Genomic DNA, 17,868 nt, shown 5'->3' with positions numbered 1-17,868 from the left:
ACATAAGAATATCAACTTCCTGGAAGAGCTGTATTCAGTTTTCCGTATCAATATTCTATGTTCACCTGAAAAGGGAGACAAACTTTCATAGCATAATTGGCATCTCCATGTCCAAACATTAACTAACAAGTTCATCATGAATAATATTGTACAACTGGTTACTGCTTGGTGGTTGTAATAAAATCTGAGATACAACAAATACCATTAAAAAAAATAAAACCAATTAAATCCAAGAATTAAAAGTCTGCTTTAAAAAGTATCCTTATAAACACTTACACCCCTTAACTAAACAGAGATTACATTCCAAAGAAATGGAGCAGCTATAAAGAGGCCTGATTCTAACTCATTATGAGATAAGACCAGAGCAACTATAGTGAAACTTCTCAATGAGCAGGTGGGATCATATAGAAAAAGACATTCTCCCAAGTAGTCAAAAGATATGAGTTTAAAGATAATGTTTTGTATTAATCTAAAAACATGGAGGTCAGAAAAGACAGTGCAGGTGTAACAATATGCTATATTGCAAATGTAGACACCCTACATAGGCCATGTTACAATACTTGAGACTGGAGTTTATTGGTACACGCACAATAATTTAAATAGTGTAATAGTGTCTTCTAGGACACAAGCAAACATGATGAAGAGTGGGCTTGGCTACTATTTCAAATTGGATATCAGAGATTCCACTTCAGATGTGGCCCCAGATCATACAGCTGATTCAAGGAAAACGTGACCCACATCCAAAAACAGATTAGGTGGAATTCAGTACAACTGATAAAACTCAGCTCTAAGTTTCCTGATGTTTTCTTCTATAATGCAGATACTGAAAAGCACTGGAGACAAATGGAGTCCTGGGGGACAATATAGTAACAGCTCCCATTTCAAGAAGCAACTATATCCAAGTGACACCATTTGAAATTACCTAAGGCATAGAACTGCAAAAATGTGCCTCCTATTTCCAGAACATTTAGGTAATCTATGGTCACTGAGATACTGAGAAAAACCCAGAGAGTCTCATTACCCGTGCCAATTTCCTAATAAAAATATTTTACAACTAAGCCGTCATAAACCCATGGTGTGTTCTGAAGCCAGTTTGAAGTTGATCAAGCTAATGTCTCTTCTAAGCAATAGATGATACTATTTTTCCTCAGATTTGTTTGTTTAATGGCTATTTAAAAGTTCACTGAAAAAAGAGAAGCTTCTCAAAAAAAAACCAACCCAGTCTCATGAGAGAGGTCACAATTTAGTTCAGCTCTTTAAGAAAAGTTGAAATAAGACCTACAGACAACATGCTAACTTGATAATCTCTAAGGTAGGTAAGACTGCTTTTAAGGTAATAAGTCTTGAAGTATTTAAAACAACTGGTTTCTCTTTCTAAAAAGCAGTAAAACTATTCTCATATTTTTATTTTTGTTTTATTGGATCAATAAAAGTACATTCTCTACATTTAAGCATGACATATAAAGCTGCCCCTTGATATTGTGACAGTGGATTACTGAATTTCACTGAAGTTACATGCTGTCAACAAAAATTAATATTTAACATTTTCTCCCTTTCCGTATCTGAGAAAAGGGCAGAGTGTCATCCCCAATCTCATGGACAGCTCAACACAGACACAGAAATGATCTCAGCCCTCCCCCCACCCACACCTATTGGAAGTTGGAACACTCAACAATTTTATATATAGCAGAATTAATTAATCAGAAGGCAAAAAGTTACTATGTTTGCAGTCACCCTGTTTAATATCTGTTGGATATAATATGTGAAAATGATTTGTAGCTCATGTAACTTGCCATAAATCCTCACTATCTTAGCTTTCTAATGGGCAATTTGCTTGCCTTTTAATATCTGTGAATTTGAATTATTGTGCACACTGATCAAAATCAAATTTATGATTTAGAAGCAGCATAAATACAAAACAGCTTATTGTTTGTGCTGACTGCAATAATGAGGATAAAAATCCAGCAGCCATAAAAAAACTTATAAATAACACTTGCCTGATTCAGATCTTATTTATATTTTGCCATTATTTTTTTATAAATAAGTCAGAATGGCGAACATGCCTAATACTCCTCCTTCTCCTATTTTCTCCCCAACAATAATCCTATGAGGTGAGTTGGGTTGAGAGTGACTGGCCCAAAGTCACCCAGATGGCTTTCATGCTAAAGCAGGATTAGAATTGACTGTCTTCCAGGTTTCTAACCTGATGCCTTAATCACTAGCGCTAACTGGCTCTCTAATTTATTCTTTCCCATAAGCAGGAATTTTATGGATATTAATTTTTTTATAAAAAGAATAACAAACAAATTGAAAGACCAAGAAATTATAACTGTATCTCCTTAAGTTAATTAATAAGTAGATATATTTAATTACATCCCAGAGTTTAGCCTTAGGGATTATTTTCATCCAAAGATATGTTAGTTCTCAGATATATATAAAACTCCCCACCCTATGATTCCTCAGCAAAACAAAGCAGTAGTCAAATGATACTTGATAAATTATTATTTACTACATTCATATCCTGCCTTTTTCCAAGGAACTTAAAGCTACATACATGGCATTGTATCCTTTAATTTTAATTATATATAATCCTTTAACCTCCCTAAATAACAACCCATGAGACAAATTAAGGCTAAGAAACTGATTAATCCAACATCACTTGCTGACTTTAATATTCTATCTTATTGCAAAACTAGTGACTGTTTTACAGATAGTTCGTGTCACAGTAGGAGAAGCAATAGGGCAAAAGTCATATTCAGTCAGGCACATTAAACTGAGATATGGTCATTCAAACTAAGCTATGAACTCTAATTGTTCTAAGTGCTAATGAGTCAGACAGCTATAAGATACCTATAAATATTTTAGTACATTTTTGCCTCCAGAATTACACTGGCCAAAATCTAGCAATAATTCAATTGCAGGCTATTCTAATGAATTACCACGTAAACTAGCAGATGAAAGTTCAATCTCAAAGTGTATGTCTGCTTTATATAACTAATTTGTTACCTACTTAATGTATATGTACTACCTTTCAACAAGGAGTTCAAAAAATACCCTTCCACCTTTTCACAAATAATTATGGCCCTGATATATCCTTGGGAGAAAGAGCAGAGGAGTGACTATACTAGACAGGTGTTCAACTGATGAAATAATTAATCTTTCTGTTTGTTTATATTCCATTTCAACAGCAGCAGGGAGTGTCTCCTCCCCCCCCCCCCCCAGTATGTTATACTCTGGCATTAAGTAGTTTGGAGTTTACAGAAATAAATCAGTTGCGGTCAAATATTTTATTTCACTGAAAGCAGTATACAGTAGTCGTCAACGTATGACCTCAATTGAGCCTGGAATTTTGGTTGTACCTCATTGTGATCATAAGTTGAGTCATCATATGACCGGACTTGATTTTACAACCATTTTTATAATACCTATTAAGTAAGTCACCATAGTCATTAAGCAAATCATATGGAAGTTAAGCTAATTACATGGTTGTAAGTCCGAATCCAGTAAATGTGTATGTAGTTGCTAATCATCTGAAATGTGATCATAAGACTGCGGGGCAGTTATAATTTTGAGGACAGGTCTTAAGTAACTTTTTTTCAATTCTGCTGTAACTTTGAACAGTTGCTATATAACTGCTCATAAGACTACATGTAGAATGAATCCTGATTTTGTATCAATACATTAATTTTCAAATCTAATTTAACAAAACATTTGCTCTAGGACATATTAAAAGATGCTATCTGATTCATGAGGTAACCGAATACATCTCTGCTACTTAGATACCAATTTTTGTAAGTTCAATGAAACCTTCATCAGATAGAGAAATATTAAGAAAATATTTTCAACTTGGAATGATTTATGGAGTTATTCAAATTACCCTGTGATTTAATAAACAGAAACCTCTTAAAAAGCAGGATTAATCAATATGCTACATTTAGATTATATTTTTATCATATACTATACATTAGTTTTCAAATAAGACTAGGAAATAACTACTAAACGTGCAACAGACTGTTGCAGAAAACAAATCCCAAATACAATTTATGACCACAATTGGGACCAGAATCTCCATCACTAAGCCCGGCAGTGTGAAGCAAGTTGCTCCTAATTTTACACCTTTTTGCCATGGTTGGTCAGTGAATCACTGCATTTGTTAAGTAAATCACAAGGCTGTTAAGTGAAAATGGCTTCACTCATTCTCTTTACTTGTTGGAAGCTGGCTGGGAAGGTTGCAAATGGCGACCAGATGACCCTGAGACACTGCAAGCATCATAAAGAGCCCAATGTTTGATCACATGACCGTGCAGATGCTATGATGGTCGTAAGTGAAAGACTTGACATATGTCACTTATTTTAGTCCCATTGTTAACTTCAAATAATCGTTAAATGAATGGTTGTAAGTCAAAAACTATCTGTATAAAAGAACTGCAATTGAAAAATTGGCATTCCAACAAACTACAGTAGTTAATAAGTGAGCAACATTTCATTTGCTGCAGTAGTCTGTAAAAGTTATTTACCTCTTTGTGTTATAGGTTGTGTCCTGTGGCGTTTCTTCAAGCAAGGTCACATAGCCCAGGGTGCAAGTAAGGATAAACAAGACTGTTAAGGTGTGAGCTTGCCTGTTGACAAAGAGAAAAAAATATCATCTTCTTTTGACACTGTTTATAGTTGGCTTATTATTTTCACCAGCAGAAATTAAAGCTTTAAGTGTGCAAATGTGTTTAAGCACACAGCTCTAATATAAAATATACAGCATTTAAAAGGCAAAGTATATACACCAGTAATTTAAAATGCATTAATATAGCATTTAAAAAGCAAAGTAATACAAATTCACTAGTTACATATACAAGTCCAGAGGAGTCACGACTCGGTATCTATAGAAAGAGAAATTTACATCTTTTTTGAAAGATCCCGAAGAAAATGCTAGTTTCCATGGGGAGAACTGTGCAGAGCTTTCAAGTACTGAAAAAGTTGTTGTTATAGAGTTGTTGGCTATGTCAACTCACTTAATGAGACTAATTAAGCCTGAACAACAGCTGTAGCAGGAAAATGTATGGCGTGATAATCTCAAGCAAGGAAAAGAATAACATCACCTTAAACTGGGCTCACAAGAGAAATACCAACAACTGCATCAAAAATACATTTTCACTTGCTCACTTTGTGCCTTTGAGTTGTATATTTTATAAGCTGAAATTTAAAGAAATCTTCAAATGCAGTCAATAAAACAGCAGCTGATCATTGAGATAAAAATGGGGGGAGGGGGCAAACTTACAATAAAATCCTTCAGAACCAAAATGTATTCAGAATCTGACAAGCTGATAAAAAAGATAGGGATTGTCACTAACTGTTTTCTAGGAATCAAACAGAATCAGAATGCTCTCAAAGTCTTCAGAGGTGCAGTTTTTTTCAAGAGCAATAAGACTTATATATTTTTTAGATTTCATTTTCATCTTTTGGTCTTTTTTTTCAAAATATCCAACCAAACGTGGTGAAATGTGTCTATATTGAGAGATGACTTCTCTAACTTCAGAGGAATGATAAAAAGATTACCTTCTTGCAGCAAACAGCCTGTTTCAGTTTAGCCTAATTAGAAGAAAAAAAATCTGCCTCTGCCTCCCAGCAATTTGCCCCTTTCTGCAAACAGCCAGTTTCACTTTCAATTTCAGCAGGGGCAGATGATCAGCTGTTTCAGGCTGCAGGGATTGCCATAGCCTATTTCCGGCTCCGCAAGCCCCATTTACCGTTTGCTGCTGGGAGGCAGAGGCCAAAAGGTGGGGGCCTGTAGTGGGCGGGGCTACATTTGGTGTATAAGACTCACCCAAATTTTCACCCTCTTTTAGGGGGGAAGGTGCGTCTTATACTGCAAAAAATATGGTACTATTTTCTGAAAGTCATGCTTTACATCTGTAATTATATACCGGTAATCAGTATTATAAATTACCTTGGTGCCTACCTTCTTACAGGACTAATTTCTCCAATCTGAGTAAGCCCATCTATTACATTCTTCCCAGGAGAAGCTTTTGATCATACATCACTTTTGTTAAGTACTGGCAGCCACTCCCAACTGTTTTGGTACCAAGGAACGGTTTTGTGGGAGACAATATTTCCACAGACACGGGGGTGGGGGGGTTAATTTGCTCACTCGGCCACCACTCTCCTCCAGCTGTGCGGCCTGGCCCCTAACAGGCCATAGACTCGTACCAGTCCATGTCCTGGGGGTTGGGGATCTCTGCTATAAGGGGAATGAAGGCCAGGAGAAATTGCTTCTCAGTTGCTACTCAGATCTTGTGGGATACCATTTCCTTAGAATTAAAGCTTATTCCATCTCTTATAAGGTTCTGGAAGCTAATGAAGATTTTTTTTTCTTAAAAGCATTTGATTGAATAGTTGGTTATCACATTTAATTACATTAATTTAATTTTTGATATTACTTAATTTGGTTTTCCTATGATTTGTTTTATTTTTTATTTTATTATTGTTACCCTTAGTCAGGTGCAATGGACTAGAAATGATGCAAGGAGTTGATCAGAATGGTACGTTTATTGCTACTCGCCTATTGACAGGAGTCTCACCAGACTAATATACTTACCACAGGAACTACTAGATAAGCACTGCAAGTTTAGGGAGGATTTCAGCTCCAGATTCCACCACACCATTGTATTGTTGTGACTTAATTATTGGTTGTTTTATTTATATCTATCATACATGCTTTAACTGAAATTATTGCTTCTGTTTTGTAAACTGCTAAGCATCTGTAGTGATTTGATGGTAAATAGAATTAATTGCATCAGCTATAAAAATTAACAAAAAAATTAAGGAAGCTTTTGCTAGTTTATGGCAACGCTTAAAAGATATTTTAATTACAATCAATAAATTATTCCACTAAAGTACTCCAGCTAATAAAGCATGAAGTAAATTAGATCTTTACTACTGTACTTGCTTTTTCCATAATGACCATAACTCTAACTAACATCCATTTTTTATTTTATTTTTTTCTATTCCAGCAGGCCTGGGGGCTGTTGACCTCTGGATTGAGGTCCAGCCCCGCTTAGATTGGGTGCATGTTGTGTCTTTTTAAATTTGTCGTGTTTTAGCTGTTTTTAATTTCTCTTAATTTCTGTTTCTGTAAGCCGCCCGGAGTCCTTCGGGATTGGGCAGCCTATAAATTTAATAAACAGTTAAACAGTTAAATATTTTTATTTTTAAATGTTTAGCCAAATATAGAATAACTAAGAATAATCAAAAATGAGAGACACAAATGGAAACTTCTTTGAAATAGTAGTTACCATAACCTATGCAGGGGGGATGTAACACAAGATGAATAATTACAATATTATGAAGTGTTACGAAAAAAACCCAACAACCTTAGCAGAAGTTTATAAACGGAGTACTATTGGAAGAACTGGCAATTTCACCCACACGCCATGTAAAACATGGCATAACTCAAAATATCAGTAAGATCCAGTTACTATATCAGTATTTTTGTACCACAGTTTGTCCCTAATGTACTCTCTAAAATGCTTCCTGGACCTATGATGAAATATGGTGTTCCCTAAATTGCAGAGCATTGAGTACTGGGGCAGTGCATTCTCAGTTGTTGGAATGCAACAACTTCTAGGAAGCTGCTAATTGCGCTCCAAATTTGTTGCTGGGTATCAATGTATCCCTCTTGCTGCCAAGATCACAAAGTTCAAGTCATACAAAGCCAGTTCACGTTTTTTTTCTCTTTGCCAAGGTTCCCCCCCCCCCCGCAAGAGCCAGAGAACTGTGCCCCTGCAACAGCAAACATTTTTTTTTAATCTGCAACTATGTTTTCTTCTCTGTCAGTGGCACAGATAGGTAAAGACAGGTGGGAAATACAGCACGACAGCACAAACCACACATGTTTCTGCCCTTCTAATTAGAGGAAGAATATTCTGGAGGCAGTCCATATAGCTAATGCCCAGATTTATGATTGACATAAATTATTGTTTACTGTAAAATTCAAGCTTGCTTTTTATTTAAGGTTCTACAAGTGCAGTTTTAAACACTATTTTTAACCAATGGAGATGTCACTAATGTCATTTTTCTTTTGGGAAACAATGATTTTAAAACATCAGCTAGAGGAGAAGCTGTAAAGAAAAATGGCAGAAATTTACTATGGCTCACTCAGCTGTTATTATCTCATGTAGTGTTCTTATGCACTTTCTTCAGGGATTATTTTAAAATAATAAAGTTCCTTTGTCAATCTTTTCTTTTGGTACAGTTCCATTTCTTTGCATGCTCTATCAGCAATAAGCATTCCACTTCCTAATGCTGCTAAAGTACAAAATGATTTTACAATCTTCCCCCATTGCTTTCTAAAAATAGACAATGTAGAAAATCTGTACAAACTGGGTAAGTGCCAAAATAATATGAAAGAATGTGCAGAACTAACAGAAACTATTAAAAAAGGACAAAGAATATAAATAGATATTTCCTTTTCTCTAACAATCCAGGAAAATATAGGTAGCCCTTAATTTATGACCATAATGGAGCTTGCCCAGTATGGTCATAAGTTGTGACAGTCGTAAAGCAGGTCACCCACATTACCAATCTGATTTTATGACCTTTTTGTGGTGGTCAGTAAGCAAATCACCACAGTCAAGTCAACTCATTGTTCACTACGGGGTGTTTTTGGCGAAAACTAGAAGTAGTAAGTGCCAGTTTTTGGCAAAAATGTTGTAAACTATGGTCACATAACTGCAGGATCCTGCAAACAGCCATAAATTTGGGCTAGTTACCGAGTGCCTGAAATGCAGCCACATGACTACAGATTGGAGGACAGATATCGGAACTTTAGAACCAGTACCATATGGGTTTCCATCGTAATTTTGAATAGACATAAAGTGACTGTTTGTAAGTCAAGGACTACCAGTATTCTGAAAAAAAAATGTATTCATTTAAGCATAGTTAAGGAATGCAGTCCAAGTGCCCCCTTATTGATGCAGATTAAATTGGCTTATTTCCCTAAGCTTTTATTATGTGTTGCAATATCCATTTCTAACTGAACAAAAACAGAAAAATGACCACAGAAAAAGACCTAGTGGTCCACCAAGTCTGTCTTTTGAGTTTGTTTTTTGTTCTCTTTTTTCTTTATTCATTGTTTTTATTAAGTTTTTATTATTTTTTTTTTCTACTTTTGTCAGACGATGGACATGTGTTTATCCCTAGCGTGTTTAAACTCAGTTACTGATGTTGACCACTATCTCCACTGATTTCTAATGATATTCTTAACAGATTCAGGGACAAGGCACAAGATAAAGAGAGGAGGGAAAATTGTGAAAATAGTCTATAAAGCAATCTTAACAGTTTTCCCGAGTAAACTGTTGACTTGGTCTTCAGTAAAGTTCAATAACAGGATATACATACTATATACCCTTTGGATCCATAACCTTGAACTGGGTAAACATGTACATCATTTTTTTCAACCAGTGTACCTCAAATGTGCTAACTTCCAGAATGTATCCAAAATCTGGACACTTGGAATCCTCTGGAATTGAACTTTGGCAAACTTGATAAAACATTTTATGACATAAAATTATCATAAAGCATTTATGGCATAATACCAAGTGTCATAAAATATTTCCCGTGGTCAACTTCAGATGCTTGACTATATATATGGGCTACTTTCAAAGCAGATACATCTCTGAATAGCTCCCTGAATGTTTAAGAACTTTTCCAATACCTTAGATTAGAAGCTCTGCCATTCAAGAAGGCATTGGAGAATCTGGTAAGGAAATATCTCTGAAAGATGATGACCCTTGCCTAGTTAGTAACTGTAAGCTTGTTTACATCTGTGATAGCAAGTGATGAAAAATCGCATCCGAGACAGCAATAGCTACCAAGCCAAGTCAGCACAGGGAGCAGGGGAGGAGCAATTCGGAAAGGTCTGTCCTGAAACTAAGAACGTGCTGTACCATCTCTTTCAGAGGACACACACATACACCAGTTATCAAAAATCAGCCTAGATCTAATTAGAAGCGAGTGCTAGCTCTGAATCCCTACCAACCCTCGCCCTGCTGCTGCTGTCACCTTCAGCATCAGCGCCCAGCAACCCTTCCCCTCCAGATTCAGCCACCCTCTGGGCGCCCTTATGGGGTCCATGCACTAAACGCTCGTTCTGCCTGCAGAGTGACCCAGCAGGCAGACAGAAGGGGAGCCCGGGCAGCGCGGTCGCCCATCTCACCAGAAGAAGGTGTTGGTCCCGTCGTCGTACACCTCGGACTCAGTGCTGCGCCGGTCGCCATGAGTGACGACAGCGGCGTCTGGCGCTGCTGCCGATGCAGCTGCTGACACTGACGGCGAGTCCCCGCGAGGCCCCTCTCCAACCTGCAGAGAAGCGCCGTTGGGGGGCGGAGGTGGCGGCGGCAGCGGTTGCCCTTCCTCCAGCGCCGCTTTGCCGGAGGCGCCTCCGTGAGCCCTCCGCTCCCCGCGCCTCATCACGAGAACGACCGCGACTCGCGAGGCTTAAGCGATGCTCGGCGCGCGCCCTGCCGATCCCTCCGCGCGCCCCATGCAAAGCTCCGAAGAAGCCAACACAACAGCTCTTGTTCAAGTGCCTTTTCAGCACTCGCTCGTGACCCTACGTGGGACGAGGTTGAGGGGCGGGACTCCTCTTGGAGGAGACGTGAGCGGCTAAGGCCTGCGGGGCGCATGCGCATACCGAGTCACTCATATTCTCTCTCTCTCTCTCTCTCTCTCTCTCTCTCTCTCTCTCTCTCTCTCTCTCTCTCTCGCACCGTCCAGCGAAGCTTTGGAGGCGGGAGCGTTGGCAGGACAAGCTCCTGGAGTACACAATAGACGTTCAATTGCAGCAAGCCAACGCAGGGAGGTTTACATGGAGAAAAAGGACGTCAGGATGGAGCGTAGTTGGAGCGTAGTTGGCTGACGAAACATTTTTACATAGTTTAGTTGAGGGCTTTGTTGGTGAATTCGGTACGGTTACTTTAGGTTACGTGCCTTAAATAAATCCAGACACAAAAGTGCAGTAAATTATACAGAGGGTTACTGTGTCTAAACACAGAAAATATACTAAAAATTGCAGCTTACCGTAGTTAAACAAAGACGGGGGAAAGGGGGAGAGTGTATGTTCCTGTCGTCGAAGAATAGTAGCCAGGGAGCCAGCATTTCAAATGAGCCTTTATTGGTTCCCTGCCTAATTTAAAAAGCTCTTTGCAAATGCCCACTTCAGGTTTTTGGAAAGAGCAATTTACTCTCCCCCTCTCCTTATACAACAACAAGCTGAGGGAAGAAAGATCTGTGTCGTTGGGTGAAAGTAAAAACAAAAAACCACTGCAAAACTATTTTAGAATTAGAAGTTATAGTAGAATAATTGCAGTAATGACTCTGAGATCCCTGTGCCTTTCACTGCCTTGTAACAGGAGAAATGCTGCTGATGACTATCTTTTTAGCCTCTTTCTGAACTAGAGTAGGGGTATATGTTCAGTTTCTGTCCACTTTCAATATCCAGCACTGAAATCTTGAAAACCAACATTTATTGTGGCATAAACCTGTCAAATATAGAGACCCTTATTTTTACTGGGTAGGTTATATGTAACACCCTGTAGTATTATGGTAATGTTCACATTCATTGCTGATTTTCCAGCAAAATTAGATTGTTACCATTTTTAGGATATAACTCTAGAGTATTTGGTCAAAAATAAATCAATTTGAGCCCAATATAATTCATTTCTGAGCAAATATTCACATGATTGCATTAGATCAGATTGCATGTAAATTCATTTGAAGGCTGATGATGCCTAGTATTGTGTAAGCACCTGTGGCTCTTATAGTAATTTGTTTTTTAATATACAATTGGCTACAACTATTGTTTTGTTAACTTGTTATCTGTACAGGTTTTATATTTTGAGTTGTGGGTTTTCTTTTAAATTGCTGTGGATTGCCAGTTTTGGTGGGAAACAAATCTGATAAACAAATTCTACTTTTAACACTTTTAAGAAAATATTGTTAAGATGGTAATAACTATGTCATGTCCATTGTTCATGAATTTCAGCCAGTGTAAATGTGCATTGCTGGCTTACAGTTGGAAGACATTATTGCTCCAATTATGTTGATTGTTTATTCATGTATTATATTTTCCTTAATTACAGTGTCCATGGATGTTTTATTTTTACATACAGTTATGAGTTGTAGCACTGGGACAGTTTAGAAATCAAATAAATAAAAATTAGTTAATTAAGGCCAATCCCCTGCTCTTCAGATGGTCACTTTCAGATTACTTGATTCCTGTTGACATCATGGACAGATCCATGCAATGGTAGTTGTCACTGCTTTCTTCAAAACCTTTGGACTTTTCAGTCTGGTAGCTTACAGTCCTGGGATTTCCTTCTTGTCTCCCACCCAAATATTAATCAGTTCCTGTTTTGCTTCCAATCCCAGACAAGATTGACCTGGGACTATGCAGGTATATACACCAAAACAACTACAACAGAAGTTTATTTGTACAGTTCCAATGAATGAAAAATCACTATCTCCCTGGCTAACTTATTCCATCATGGGGCTATTATTCTTCAGAATTTTTTTCCTGCCATTCCTCCTACTTCCTAATGGGGTGACAAAAACTTCTGACTTGCGATGTAACAGTTTCACTATTTGGTGAATACTGTTGCATTTCAACGTTATTTTCATCTCTAAACAGTCTCGGTTCTTTATGTCTCTCTATAAAATTTGATTTCCCTTGTTCATTCTTGCTGCCTGTTCTGAACCAGTTCCAGTTTCTCTGAATCCTTGTATGCTACTGAACATAAACATTCAAGAACAAAGTGGAACAAATACCGTATTTTTCAGAGTATAAGTTCCACAACAAGGTTTTGAAGAGGAAAATTTAAAAAAAGGTTTTTGCACTCTGCAAACTTCCCCCAAACGACCCATTTTTTGTGAAAACGGGCCCATTTTTTTCCCAAAAAAGGGCATGAATAGCCCTTAGGAGGCTTGTAGAATGCTCCTTGGAGGGTGGGGCAAAAACGAGCAAAAAACAGCCTTTTTTTGCAAAAATGGGCCAGTTTTTGTCAAAAAAGGGCATGGATAGCCTTTAGAAAGCTTATAGAGTGCTGCTGGGAGGCAAAAAATGGGCCATTTTCACTCATTTCTGCCCTTCCCAGCCCCCAGGAGTTCTCTGAAAGCCTTCTAAAAGCTATGCACGGCCATTTTGGTGAAGGGGCGGCGTTTTGGGGGGCACAAAATGCTGTATTCAGTGTCAAGCCTTCTACCACCACCACCAATCCTGCTATGTCACACGGAAAAGTGTTGCCAAATGATTTTGACACATCATAAGAATCAAATAGCTTTTCAATAAACTTCATTGCCAATTTGAAGAAGCAGGATAGAAAGCAGAATGAAGCTTTTGAGCTTGGTGTTGGAGAAGCCTTGAAAAAAACATGGATAGCCAAGAAAATATATAGAAAAAAAAATCAATTCAGAATTCTCATTCAAGGGACAAATAACCAGGCTTAAATTACCAATTTTGGACAGATGCAAATATTTGATTAATGAGGATATTAGATACATAGTTGGCAGAAGGGTCAAGTTGGGGACAAACGAACCCAGAGAAGGACTAACTATGTGGTTACTAATACTCCACACTGACGAATAGCCACATAATCACTGCTAAGCCAGGTAGACCTTCATATCTTATGTATACAATACTTTCTAAGCAGAATTTTTCCATTTTATCTCATTTGAAGCCCATTTCTCTGTCAACTTGAATTATATTTGAATTTTATTTACATCTTATGAAATGTTAAATATCCCACTGAATTTGTAATTCACAAGTGAATTCCACTATCGCATCTGAGTCTCTTTCAAATAGATAAAAACATCAATGCTAAATTGTGTTTGCTTTTCTTCACATATTGTGCTAAGCCAAAATTCTACCATTTTCCCGAAAATAAGACCTCCCTGAATAATAAGCCCAGTCAGTCTTTTGAGCACATGCACTAAAATAAGCCCTCCCTTGAAAATAAGTCCTCTCCGAAAATATAGCAACACATCAGCAGCCATGAGGTGATCGTGCTTGCTGCCTCCTGCACCTCAAAAATAATAAGACCACCCCAAAAATAAGGCCAGTTGCTTATTTTGGAGATCAAAAGAAAATAAGATCCTGTCTTATTTTCAGGAAAACACAGTATTAATTGTGTTTTGTTAGGTCACAGTGGTTATGCTCATAAATAATGTTAAACCTCTTGAGTTGCAATACATTCTCTCTTAGTACAATGTGTAAAGTTAGCCATGTACTTATTTGTGAAGTTTTGTTTTTGCTGGCTGCTCCATTATGGTTTGAGAATGAGTTTTGTTTATTCATCAGCACAAATTTGTCCTCCCTTCCACTATCATTCCCAGATAAGCCAAAGATTCTTGAAATTCTGAACATACTTTGTTTTATAGGTAGTACTCCAAGTGCTATATTTTTGTTGGAAGGTTTAGATCAGTGGTTCCCAAACTTTTTCAGTCCACCACCCCCTTGGTGCTACAAACTGATCCTCAGTGCTCCCTCATTCAGTGGTGGAATTCAATTTTTGTTTCTACCGCTTCTGTGGGCGTGGCTTGGTGGGCCTGGCTGGGGGGGTCATGTGACTGGGCTGTTTGCACGACAGAAGGAAGATAGTAACAGTAAAATTTAAAACTGTAACAATTAATTGCACATTTATTCAAAATCTAATTTAAAAACCTTTTTAGTTAATGTTAATTCAACAAAATTGTTGAACATGATCCAGTGATAACTGGTTTTCAAAATCTGATAGTCATTTATCAAGAACCGTAGTGACTAGTAACTTAGTAAACTCAGTAAAATTTAGTAACTACTTCACTGTTCAGTAAATTCTTAATGTGGTGGATGAGCTTGATGAAGTGATGCCAGTTTCCCAATGTCTGGTTTTAAGACACTTAGCAGGAGTCTTAAATTACTACATTCAGTAATCTGGAGTCGATTTCTTTGCTTGGAAAGAAGTTGGATGACCACACTGAAGCTACTTTCCACCAAATATGATGTTGGAAAGGCAACAAGGAACTTCTTAACCACTGTCCATAGTGCAGGATAGCGATCAGAAATTTCTTTCTGTAACCAAAACTCTTGGTGCCAGGGATGTGCAGTCAGGGGAGGCAGAGGAGGCAGAGCCTTACCACTGTCATCATGAAAAGAAAAAAAAAATGTAAAAGGAAAAAGGCAAGAGCTGAGGTCAGGCTGAGCTAGTTGCTGCCAGAGTCACCATAGATGACTCTGCTTAACTGTTTAAAAAAGCCTCTAAAAAAGCGCCCTCTACAAGAGGAGGCAGGAGAACAATGCGCCTCAACTAGTCTGACTTTAGGTGTTTTATGATCACTTGAGCAGAGTAAAGCAAGGGTTAAAAGCCTAAAAATTCCTGACGTAGGTGAGGCATGTCATTCTCCTGCCTCCTCCTGCAGAGGGTGCTTTTTAGAGGCTTTTTAAAACAGTTAAGCAGAGTCATCCACGGAGAGTCTGGAAGCAACTAGCTCAGCATGACCACAGCTCTTGCCTTTTTCCTTTTACATTTTTTTTTCTTTCATGATGACAGGCAAGAACAGAGTTGAAATTCTCTCTGAAACAGCTGGAAAAGGTACGTGTGGGTTGGAGGGAGGGGGAGGAATTCAAACTTCATCCTCAAGTGTAGTTTGATTGCAGGCAGAGCCGTGTTGCCTTTTCAAACACACACACACACACACACACACACACACAAACCCTGGATAAAACTATAAAAGCCCAGCTTCACTGATTACAAGTTTGAAAAGGCAACGTGGCTCCACCTGCAATCAAAGGTGAGAGAAGGAAGGGAGTAGGAGAGATAGTGCAATCCAACTTCTCTGTGTGCTGTGTCTGTTTGAGAGAGGAGAGGGAGGAAGCATGAAAGGATTACAATCCACAACCTCTTTTGTATGCTGTTCAATCCTTATTTACATAATAAAATAGCTCAAGTGGAGTAGCCGCTCTTCCTCTTAGAATCACATTCCAAAATTTCAGCTTCCTCTGCAATTTTTTATGGAGGCAGCAGCTCAGTTTCTACACAGCATGATAGACCAGCCAAGGGTCTCCATGCGCTCATGTTGGGTGGGACAGAACCTTCGGCTCTTGTGAAACTGTTCACCCACATGCCCATTCGTTAAATAACAGTGGGCCGCGGAGAAGAAGGTGGCAAAGCCGGTGAGAAGCAGGGAAGACAACTCCATTGCTACCTTTAGGGGTTCACAGCTGCCCCCCCACAGCTGGAAGAGCAGTTTTAACTGCCAGTCTCGCGCGACGAAGAAGAACCCAGCCCTTCCACCCATTGAAGGCGCGTGCGAGACCCAGGCCTTCCCAAAGGCATGGCATCGCCGGTTCATGGTGAGGCGAGACTGAACCGCCACCTCCACACAAGCCACACAGGGAAGGATTCTCGCTTTCGGTCCCATCGCATTCCCTTCCGTGCCTGCGCGCAAAGCTAGGCGAGTCAGGAGTACAGTATAGCAGAACACCTCCAGCACTCCTCTGCCACCTCCCTTGCCTCTTAGCGCCCTCCTGTGGCCCCACTTCCTCTTAGCACCCCCTAAGTCATCCCACTGCCCCCCAGGGGGTGGTACCACCCACTTTGGGAACCACTGGTTTAGATAAACAGTCTCCAACATTTCTGTCTTTGCAGATTGGGGCAGGGGGGGAGGGATGGTTCTGCATGAGCAATAGGCATGCACATGTATATGCGCAATTCTATTTACACAAGCAGCAAGCATATGTGCCTCTGCTGCTCAAACAAATGAAGTTGCATGTGTCACAAATGGAGCTGCACACTCACACAAATGGATAGTGGGCCACAGCCCAAGGGTTGGGGACCCTGGTTTAGATGGAGTTAATCAGTTCAACTAAATTCATTTTTTTTCTGCTTTTGTCCTGTATTTGATGATTACAGGTTATTCATCTAGCCTTGGCAATGTAGTCCTTGGTTTTATATATATATATTTTGCAATTTGCAAATAAATTGGAAGTGCCTGGCAAAATTCTGAACCTATCTATCCAAGTAGCAGCAGCATGTCACTAGGCTTAATCAAGAAGTGTATTGTGAAGCATTACTAAAGCTTTTTAAAATAATGCTAAAAAAAAGTGGCTTCTTCAACTTGACCAATGCAGACAATTATATAAGCTGGAAGAAATATTTTTTCTACTCCCGAATTCATAGGATAGTCACCTTAAAAAAAAAACAGACTGGAAAATTTTCTAAGAATTAGCTTTCTACATTAGCCTATAAATATTTAAGGTTTATATACACTACTTCATTTCATATTCTTATCAACTTACATACCTAAATGCAAAGCTTGTTTGCGAGAACTGAAAGGCTTGCTTAATGTACCAAGGCAATCATTAATATCATTCTTGTGTTCCAAAAAAATCTATCTTGGGAATGTATTGCAGATTCATTAAGAATGCATTGTTGTTATATTTAGCTTGCTCATCCATTCTGAAATTATAGAATTCAGCTACAGATCACAGTTCCAAAGATATAAGGTAAAGATAAAGGTTCCCCCGCATGTGTGTACTAGTTGTTTCCAACTTTAGGGGATGGTGCTCAACTCTGTTTCTAAGCCGAAGAGCCAGCGCTGTCCAAAGACTTCTCTGTGGTCATGTGACCAGCATGACTAAACGCCGAAGGCACACAGGATGCTATTACCTTCCCACCAAGATGGTCCCTATTTTTCTACTTGCATTTTTTTATGTGTTTTCAAACTGCTAGGTTGCCAGAAACTGGGACAAGTAAAGGGAGCTCACTCCGTTACGCGGCACTAGGGATTCGAACAGCTGAACTGCCAATCTAATTGACAAGCTTACGTCTTAGCCACTGAGCCGCC

The 17,868-nt window shown here is 38.7% G+C and overlaps 1 protein-coding gene across 1 annotated transcript in view; it reads right to left on the bottom strand.

The window, feature by feature from the left end:
- Nucleotides 1-10,646, bottom strand: part of LOC116511005 (phosphatidylserine synthase 2-like) — a 37,881-nt gene extending 27,235 nt beyond the window's left edge. Inside the window, 2 exon segments of the mRNA XM_032220729.1 lie at nt 4,518-4,619; nt 10,208-10,646. Coding sequence (XP_032076620.1) covers nt 4,518-4,619; nt 10,208-10,461 — 356 coding nt within the window. The 5' untranslated portion in view covers nt 10,462-10,646.
- Nucleotides 10,647-17,868: the final 7,222 nt, after the last annotated feature.

The sequence above is a fragment of the Thamnophis elegans genome, chromosome 1 (assembly GCF_009769535.1).
Source record: "Thamnophis elegans isolate rThaEle1 chromosome 1, rThaEle1.pri, whole genome shotgun sequence".
NCBI classification, from domain to species: domain Eukaryota; kingdom Metazoa; phylum Chordata; class Lepidosauria; order Squamata; family Colubridae; genus Thamnophis; species Thamnophis elegans.
This window is presented reverse-complemented; position numbering and strand designations above follow the sequence as displayed.